This window comes from Glycine max, chromosome 4 (genome assembly GCF_000004515.6).
Source record: "Glycine max cultivar Williams 82 chromosome 4, Glycine_max_v4.0, whole genome shotgun sequence".
Classification (NCBI taxonomy): domain Eukaryota; kingdom Viridiplantae; phylum Streptophyta; class Magnoliopsida; order Fabales; family Fabaceae; genus Glycine; species Glycine max.
In genome coordinates this window covers 5,780,893-5,790,579 of record NC_016091.4, presented here as the reverse complement: position 1 = coordinate 5,790,579, position 9,687 = coordinate 5,780,893, and the positions used below count along the sequence as shown (strand labels likewise).

The following is a 9,687-nucleotide window of genomic DNA, read 5'->3' as shown; positions in this document are numbered from 1 at the left end:
GGCAGAAATTTTTGAATGGATTGAAACCGTGGCCATGTCAAAATCTTTTTATTTTGACTTAATTTCATTTTTGTCCACTTTATTTTTTAACAAGTTGAATACTTACATAATGTTACGTATTTTTTTCATCTCCTTTTACAAAACAAAAATATGATTCTATATAAATATGTGTATTTTTTTTTTTCTCCTTTTTCACAAGGAAACTATACAACGAAAACATTTTCCTATTATAAGTGATATTTTGGAAATAATTTTTTAAGCACATGGGGCGAGGAAGGCAAAATTAGAGTTGAGAATAACAATTCTCAAAAACTTGCATTCACCTTTAAATGGGCCATTCGCGAGCCTTAATCCATATATCCAGGTGGTGTGTATACACCACCCTCTTCTACTTAACACCTTTAATATGCTTTCAATAAATTATATATGTGTACTTATTCATTTCAATTTTTTAGAATTATTATGAAATGTATTTTACTTAAAAATAAAAAATAATTTGTACATAAATTTATTAAAAAAATCAATTATTACACATGTATATAAATATATTTGTTATGTCATTCTATTTGTTTAAACTAGTTGATTATTAAATTTTATTAAACATTTATAATTTCATCATTTAGTTTATCAGCTTTCAGATTTAAGTTATAAGTAACATTTTAGTTTTCATCTAGTTATATCAAACATAGTTCTTATGATACATTTAGATACATAATTTAGTTAAACACATTTCATATTCTCTTACAATATGCAAGTTTCTTCATCAGTTAAAAAAAATGAAAGTTTCTTCATAGGCTTGACCCTGAACTTATAAAAATGCCATAAATTATCTTTATAAACTCAAATAAATTCCTCCACGTATCCTTTTAATAAGGTGAGTCACTCACTGTTTGCTTCTTCCAATGAGGTGCCAGTAAAATTTAATATCACTTATGAAAAAACTGGGTTAGAGCTGGAGGATTGGTCTTATCTAACGTGTGAAGCTAATTAATTAAGCACCAAACGATGAAATTGGCTTTTCTATCCTTTTTTCAATTATCCCGTGTTGTCACATTTTTGTGTTAATATTTAATTTTATAATTCAATTTAAAATTATATGATTTTTAAGATATCATATTAAAACCGTTGAAAAAAAAATAATAGAAAAATCAGATCCCAAATAATTACTCATTTCTTGGTGGATTCGATGATTCTAATGATGTTATCGTGGAACCACTCGGAGAACGACCACAAACAAATCAATGAAGACTTAACAACTTGCTAAATCCCTTTCTTGTGCATGGGTCTTTTCTGAATGAAAATCTGGTGGAGACTTTCAGACTATGAATAGACTGATATGATAGATAAATCGCATCATCACCATTGGCCTGAAAAGTGCACATTAACAAATAGTGCAATGCAAATAATTTTGTTATTATTAACAAATAGTGCACTACAAACACACATTTATATAGTAAACATTTATTTTTATGTATATTTTTTTTATTAATAATTCTCTCTCACACAACACATTCAACGTAAATCTTAAAGCAATCGCATTACTTTGTGACTTATAAATCACGGATTTAGTTAAAGCGATTTGTTAACACACACATTTATTTTTTAGTATGAATTAATTAGCAAGTTAGGTTATTATTGTATTTTAAAATATTTTTTAGTTATAATTTATTAATACACTTATAAGAGTATGTAAGTTAGCCAACCCTACAAACATTTACTAACACATTTATACTTAAGGATGCATATATTAACAAAATCCTTAATTAAATTATGGAATGATCTCTCTATTTATACAAGTATAACTTTATGTACGTTTATTTTTCTTTGACGCTATTAGATGAGAGTTTCTTACACTAGCTCGTCTTAATTCTAATATTTTTCTTGCTTAATGTATTCAAAGTAGAAAACTAAAGATCCCAATCCATATGACATTGACTTATGTGATTTAAGTAAAACTAATCTATTTTTTTTCAAGTTTTCTTTCTCAATAGAAAAGTTAAGTCAAATACAATAGTTATTGGATATAGGAAATGGAATTTCATTGACTAATAACCTAAAAAATCACCAGGTAGAAATAACCCACATTTAGTATATGAATGGCTTGTAATCTATTTATCAAACTTTCACTTATGTAATTTTAAAATTTTTAGACAAGTTTACTTGTCCAATTTAATATTAAATTACAAGTTTTTTTCTTCTTTTTTTCTTTCCAAAAGAAGAAGTCAGACTTTAGTTTGGAGGGAAGATTACATTGAAGATGACCAACTAAATTTAATTAAAAACATTAATTATTAATAAAATTAATAAATATTTCATTCTAATAATATAATATATTTTTTCTCTCTGTTAAATAACACTTAGGTTGTCCACGTAAAGTTTCCTTACAGTAAGTATAAATTATATTTGGGGTGTCCTTGTAAAAAATAAAAGACATTGTATAGACATTAAATTTAATATAAATAATAATAAAACACTAACACTAAAACTAAAAGTGGTGTACAAGAGTCGGCGGTTAGATTCCAGGTCGTTGTCGTCAGGGCCTGATCGCTATCAGCCTTTGCTTCGTTTTCTACCACTTTCAGTAATCCCATAATATCAAATTTTCCTCTTTTTTTTCATTTTGAAATAAAATATTTCTGGGTTCATCATTATTCATGGGAAATACTAATAGCTCCAACTTCTGGAATCAATAATCATGTGAATTTTGAAGATCTCAGTTACTAACAACACTTTCTCCATGGCTGCTACTGCTCCTTCATCTGCATACCCTTTTGGAATCCCTTTCCACTCCCACTCTCGAAGAGTGGATTGCTCAACCTCAACCTCCATGTTCCCCATTCACGCAGACCTCTCAACAATTTCTATGTGCCCACGTTCTGCTTCAAAGGTATCTCTCTCAATTATGTTGTTTCACGGATTGCAGACACCTGAATTTCAACAATTTATATTATCCATGCTTGTGTGAGAGCAGGATTTGTCTAATTAGTTAAGTTGGTTAACTCTTTTTAATATGATGAAATGTTACGTTGATTAATGAGATATGGTTTCCTTAAAGAATTGAGGTGCCATGGAACATAAAGAAAGAGGATTTGGGCAGAAGAAAGTGAGTAATGTTGACTGTTGTATTTTTTCATACAGAAGTGATTGGCTTTGTGAAGTTTCTATGCTTTCTAGTTCTTCAAAAGCATTCTTTATGTAAATGGGATAACTTGGGTGACTTAATGGGTGTTTAACACAAAAGTGCAATTGGAGGTTTCAATGCCTTATACTTCCATACTGTGTTTGATTGGATTTGGAGGGAAATGAAAGGAAGGGGAGGAATTTTTCTCTGTTTATTTATTTGGTTCAAAACTCTGGAGGGGAGGGGACAAACTTTTACATTAAGTAGCGTAAATTTTCAGTATTCTAAGTATATAGTAGTAACTTTGTTTATTTTCCCTCCCTTCCCCTCTGCATGTGAACCAACAAGTTTTCTCTCTTTCAAGAAAATTACTCCTCTCCTATCCTTTGAACCAAACTATGCACTATGTTTTATAGTAAAATGCAATGGTCTTATAGTTCTCCATATAATTGGGAATTTGGGATTACCTGGACAATTTAATCTGGTGTGGAATTAAGTGGCTCAAGAACTCAGTAGGTAGGAGTCGCAAATTGCTAAATTGGCTTTAACATTGCACTAAATGTATTTGTCTCAGATGACAGACCAAAAGAATAATCCATTACTATTAGAATCTTACTGTTCACAATTTGAATCCTATGGTTTGATACGATTCACCTACCTATCAACTCATATCATGAGATGAATCTTGAATGACTTTGTATCGTACGATACGGATACATGAATGAATCAATGTAATTTTGTATCATTGATATGAATCACACGACTCAACAATTCATGATTTTTTTTTTGTTGCTTTTCTTTCACTAATTCCCATGAAAGAAATTGAAAAGTCACATGAGCTAAAATTGTTAATGAAAAGGAATTGAAGGTACACTTCTAAACTTATCCACATCGAATGCATGCACTCTATTTGGCTATTTCATTGCTTTGTTTCCATTCTTCTAAAATAGAGACTTCATAAACCTAGATATAACTAATAAATTGGTTTTATAAGACTTCATAAATCTAGTTTGAAAGTATTACATTGAACACTATATAGCATCTATATAATATATTTGAAGTTATTTTTCATTGTTTCTCATTCTTACAATTTGATACAGAATATGATTCACGATTCAAAAATTAGCTTGGCGATTCACGATCTGAAACTCAATTTGATAACCCTTGGGTTGAATAATGATGTTGTCCACATGCTTTTTAAGTCACTTCATGCTGGACTTTGAGGATCTTGTAATATTAGAACTGAGGTTGCATTTTGAAATAATAAGACATCAAATCTTAGCTTTATAATAAAATAAAAATAAAAAATCTTAGCTTTATAATGTTATTTACCTCCCCAGTTGAATGTTGTTAATTACAGCAAAAATTTATGTGTAATTAATTACCTACTGGATGAGTGGGTAGTATCTAATGTGGTTGATGCAGGGATTAGTTGATCAAGTATATGCACAGCTTGATAATGATGATTACTACAGGGAGAAAGTTCCAACACCCATTCTTGACATGGTTGAAAACCCTCTTTGCTTGAAGAACTTATCTCTTCAGGTTAGCTGTAAGCTCGTTATCATTTTTATCATTTTAATTTTGCTTTTACATCATTTCTACTTACAATCTTGAAGTATCTTATTCCCTAAATTTTTGTCTTTGCAGGAACTGAAACAACTAGCAGTTGAAATCCGTTCAGATTTGTCTTCTATTATGTCAGGTACACAAATATCACCGAAAGCAAGTATGGCAGTGGTTGAGCTGACAGTTGCAATACATCATGTTTTCAATGCTCCAGTAGACAAAATATTGTGGGATGTTGGGGATCAAGTAAGATTTGAAGTTCTAAGCAAAAGTGCAAGAGCCCTTTTCTTGCTTTAAACTTTCCTCTCTGCCTTTGGGGGTGAAAGTTGAATGCAAATCGCAAATTGTTAAAATAATTGTTCCCTTAAGAGTTCATTTTGCAACAAACCAATGAATATTCCATTTTCTAAGAAATCAATGAATGACCTGGTTTGGATAATGTAACAACTGTTTCATTATTTGGCTGCAGACATATGCACATAAGATTCTTACAGGAAGGCGATCACTCATGACGACAATGAGAAGAAAGAATGGTCTTTCTGGTGTTACTTCCCGATTTGAGAGTGAATATGATGCATTTGGTGCAGGTCATGGATGCAGCAGTATTTCTGCTGGACTTGGTAGTTTGTAAATCCTTTTCCCTTTTTGATAATATTTGTTTCTTCCAACACTATTTGGACTTTCTTCATATTGTTTTTATTGTCATTCACTGGTCTGAGTATGTTTCTGGGTTTGATAAATTGTACCTTTTTCTGTAATGAATAAGGTTGCTTTACGTTTTCCTTTTTAGATGAATAAATAAAATTTCTAAAGGTGAAATTTAAAATGACCTTGAAGTCGTATGTAGAATATTTCATTTCAGGCATGGCAGTTGCGCGGGATATTAAGGGGAGGCGAGAACGCGTAATTGCAGTTATCAGCAATTGGACAACTATGGCTGGTCAGGCGTATGAGGCAATGAGCAATGCAGGATATTTGGACTCAAATATGGTTGTGATTTTGAATGATAGCCGTCACTCTTTACTTCCAAAAATTGAGGAGGGCCCAAAGACATTTGTCAATGCCCTATCTAGTACCCTGAGCAAGCTCCAGTCCAGTAAATCTTTCCGGAGATTTAGAGAAGCTGCTAAGGTATGCTTCTTCACCTCATCCTCTGCAAGAAAAGAATGCTAGATAGATTCAAATTATAGTCTTCTGTATTTGTTGTTTGCATGCAAGGTCCATATGATAATGTCATGTCATTCAACTTTAAAATGAACCTACTAAAAAATAGCATGTTTGAATGCTAAATAACTAATAACTTTTAGTACAAAATGGATTAAATTAGTACATTAAGAGTATTGATATTATGTATATGTGGCCTGCCAAAAATATTCATCACTTTGTTTTAATAGTGTGACAACTAAGATCTGCCTTTGTGTACATTAAGAAAGATAAATTAATGTGCAAATATGATTTCCACTCCCCCTAACGTTTGGTTGTACGTGCATCTTTTTCTAGTATTTTATATATTTCCTTCTTGTGTAGAATAATGAGTGATATGTCTAATAAGTAATAATGATGGTCCTTCTTTTAGATCCTAATTTTCAAATCTCAATGCTCTGTGCTTCATATCCAAATTACGCTAAGTGTCAATTTGTCTGCTTTATCACAGGGTGTTACGAAACGAATTGGTAGAGGTATGCATGAATTGGCAGCTAAAGTGGATGAATATGCTCGTGGTATGATGGGTCCTCTAGGTTCTACTCTTTTTGAAGAGCTTGGGTTGTACTACATAGGCCCAGTGGATGGACACAATATTGAAGATCTCATATGTGTTCTGCAAGAAGTAGCTTCCCTGGATTCAATGGGACCTGTCTTGGTACATGTGATAACTGACGAAAATCAGGGAGATGAAAACAGTCAGAAAAGTGATATATCAGATGGGCAGCAGGATGAAGGTATTTTTTTTGCTACTCTATGATAATTATATTGTATTAATTGTTTCATTGAATGTTATTTCTTTTAAAATAGCTTATCTAGTGATAATGAGTTTACACTCTAGTTATATATGTATTTGGTTTTCCACTATTTCCCCTTTGGTTGTGTGCTTATTTCAAATACTTTAGCCTTTCAGAAAATGAAATCAATCTCTTCCTATACTGATTAGCTTATAGACTCTATGCAGTAGCTTGAAGATAACTTAAATATAAAGGATATGATATACATAAACAACAAAAACAACAAACAAATGAGTCTCATCCCACTAAGTGGAATCTGCTATATGGATTAATGGACACCATTGGACTCTACCATAAACTAAAATTTCAATAAAATAATTATTTAGAGCTATTTATTTTTTTTCAAACTTTTTCTCTGCTTTCATAGTTTTTCCTGAATGTCAGGAGATTATAGTTTAGCCTCTTTATGGGATTGACCTTCTCACTATTTTGAAGTTTTGATTGATATGTGATTTGGCTTAGTTATTAATGAGTTATCTATATTTACTTTTCAGGTTCTGTTAAATCTGATTCGTTAGATAATCCTGTTCGGCCTCAAACATATGGCAATTGCTTTGTGGAGACTTTGGTTGTAGAAGCAGAGAAAGACAAAGATATTGTTGTTGTTCATGCTGGATTAACGATGGAGCCATCACTTGAACTGTTTCAGGAAAAATTTCCAGATAGGTTTTTTGATGTGGGAATGGCTGAACAACATGCAGTCACATTTGCTTCTGGTTTGGCATGTGGTGGATTGAAGCCATTTTGTGTCATAGCTTCCTCCTTTCTACAAAGAGCCTATGACCAGGTCCAACCTTATATCAGCTTAAAGCCTATGACCATCTGGATTTCTTTGAGAACAGTATTTTTTAGTTTATATAAATTATTAAATAAGTAATTATGATATTTGAAAACAGTATAATGATTTGATATAAGTAATTATGGTTTTTAACATGTTACATATCACATATAGGTGGTGCATGATGTTGATCAACAGAGAATTCCAGTGCGTTTTGTTATTACAAGTGCAGGATTGGTAGGTTCTGATGGTCCCCTTCAATGTGGAGCATTTGATATAAACTTTATGTCATGCTTACCAAACATGATTGTCATGGCCCCATCTGATGAGGTTGAACTCATGCACATGGTGGCTACTGCTACTCGCATCAATAGTCAGCCTATCTGCTTTCGGTATCCAAGGGGTGCCCTGGTTGGGAGAGGGTACACTATAAGCGATGGAATCCCCATCAAGGTAATTAGGTGGCTCTCTATTTTTTTTATACATTTGTGTGTTACTGAAACTTTGAAATGGGTAAACTGATTAACAAACCTAAGATAGTGTCCTTCATTTCTAACATCCCCAAAGATTTGTCATAATATTTTTTTAAGATATCTTCCTTCTTTAATTTTGGAGTGGCTGTAATCTATTCCTACACAGATAGGAAGAGGAAGAGTTCTTGTTGAAGGCAAAGATGTTGCTTTCCTAGGATATGGATCGATGGTTCAGAACTGCCTAAAGGCTCATTCACTCCTCGCCAAGCTTGGCATTGAGGTAACTGTTGCTGATGCAAGGTTCTGCAAGCCCCTTGACATCAAGCTTCTGAGGCAGCTTTGTAAACACCACTCTTTTCTAGTTACTGTTGAGGAAGGATCTATTGGAGGATTTGGTTCCCAGGTTGCTCAGTTTATTGCGGTTAATGGACTACTCGATGGAAGAATTCAGGTAATTAATTCAAGCTATTTGGGAAGGCTAAGTTCCATGGTTCTAAGAATATTTGGGATTATAAATGTGTTATTTGGCTTCTATTTATAATTGGCGTAAAGATATAAAATTAACAAATTTCTATACCTCTTTGAATTTCTTGGTGGAAAGACATAGATTTATCTTTTCATAACACTCAAATGTTTCTGTAAAATTTGGTGTGTCCACATGCAAGTAACTTGGCTTCCCTTTCATACAGCATATTGTTTATTTTAAGTATAGTATTGTTTTAAAGATGCCATAGTAATTTTACGTATATTCCGTTTGCTTTTTGTGGATCAACTTTTCTAGTGGCGACCAATTGTTTTACCAGACAGATATATTGAGCATGCATCACCAAATGAACAGCTTGATCAAGCAGGGTTGAGTGGACATCACATTGCTGCCACGGCATTGAGTTTACTAGGCCGTACCCGTGAAGCTCTCCTATTTATGTGTTCCTGACTTATATTTCCAGATACCATGAATGGAAGCTGGATAGCTCCATAGGAAGAAGGAGAACCAACAAAGCAAAGATGTAAAGAATGCCATTTTCTCTGTATAGAACTGATGTTAAGTAGCACAACGGAAACTAACGGGAGTTTTGTTTTTTGGACATCTAACAGTGTAAATTGTTGAGAAAGTGACTTAATTGTGAAAATACTTGAATGGAGAACTTTGCTGTCATTTTTTTAGTGGATAAGTAGTTTTATTTTATTTCATGTTTCATTGTCGGCAGCAGTTTCTTATTCTGTTATTTTCAATGCACTTAAATATACGTTTCCATGCAATAAACATATATGCTTGCAGTAACAAAATACTGAGTCACATTGCTTTCGAATATAAAGATGCACAATCAAGACCCAACAGGTCGAGAAATGAGTTGCTTATAAAAAAAACAACAAAGCCAACTCAATCTAATTATATTTTATTGGGTTGGTTCTTAAATTAAACAGAATTTCAATCAAATAATAATAATAATATATCATATGAAAATGAGTTGAAATTATGATAATCTCATTATATACTAATTTCTCTAAGAAGAGATAAATGATTGATATATAATTGATAACAAGAAAATAAAAATAAAGATGAGATGTTAATGAGATGCATGTTTGTATTAATTGGGTGAACAAAAATTAAAATTCTTTTTTTAAAAAAGACAAAAAAGATTTTATTGATGATATGTGACGGAGTGGAGTACAAGATGTGTCCACAACCAAGTCGCCCAAAATTACAAGGACATGTAAACAAGACCAATAATTAGGACTCTAACT

The 9,687-nt window shown here is 32.2% G+C and overlaps 1 protein-coding gene across 3 annotated transcripts; it reads left to right on the top strand.

The window, feature by feature from the left end:
* Positions 1–2,493: 2,493 nt before the first annotated feature.
* On the top strand, positions 2,494–9,083 carry LOC100787937 (probable 1-deoxy-D-xylulose-5-phosphate synthase, chloroplastic). Of its 3 annotated transcripts, none has more exons than XM_003523650.5 (10): positions 2,494–2,887; positions 4,547–4,666; positions 4,772–4,936; positions 5,160–5,310; positions 5,553–5,821; positions 6,345–6,630; positions 7,185–7,477; positions 7,643–7,921; positions 8,108–8,392; positions 8,723–9,083. In XM_003523650.5, the coding sequence occupies exons 1-10, from the start codon at positions 2,738–2,740 to the stop codon at positions 8,873–8,875; spliced, it is 2,151 nt and encodes a 716-aa protein (XP_003523698.1). In that variant the 5' UTR covers positions 2,494–2,737; the 3' UTR covers positions 8,876–9,083. The 3 variants fall into 3 exon arrangements, with proteins under 3 accessions (XP_003523698.1, XP_006578165.1, XP_006578166.1); XM_006578102.4 differs by having other exon boundaries at positions 5,538–5,821; XM_006578103.4 differs by lacking the exon at positions 8,723–9,083 and having other exon boundaries at positions 5,538–5,821; positions 8,112–8,306.
* Positions 9,084–9,687: the final 604 nt, after the last annotated feature.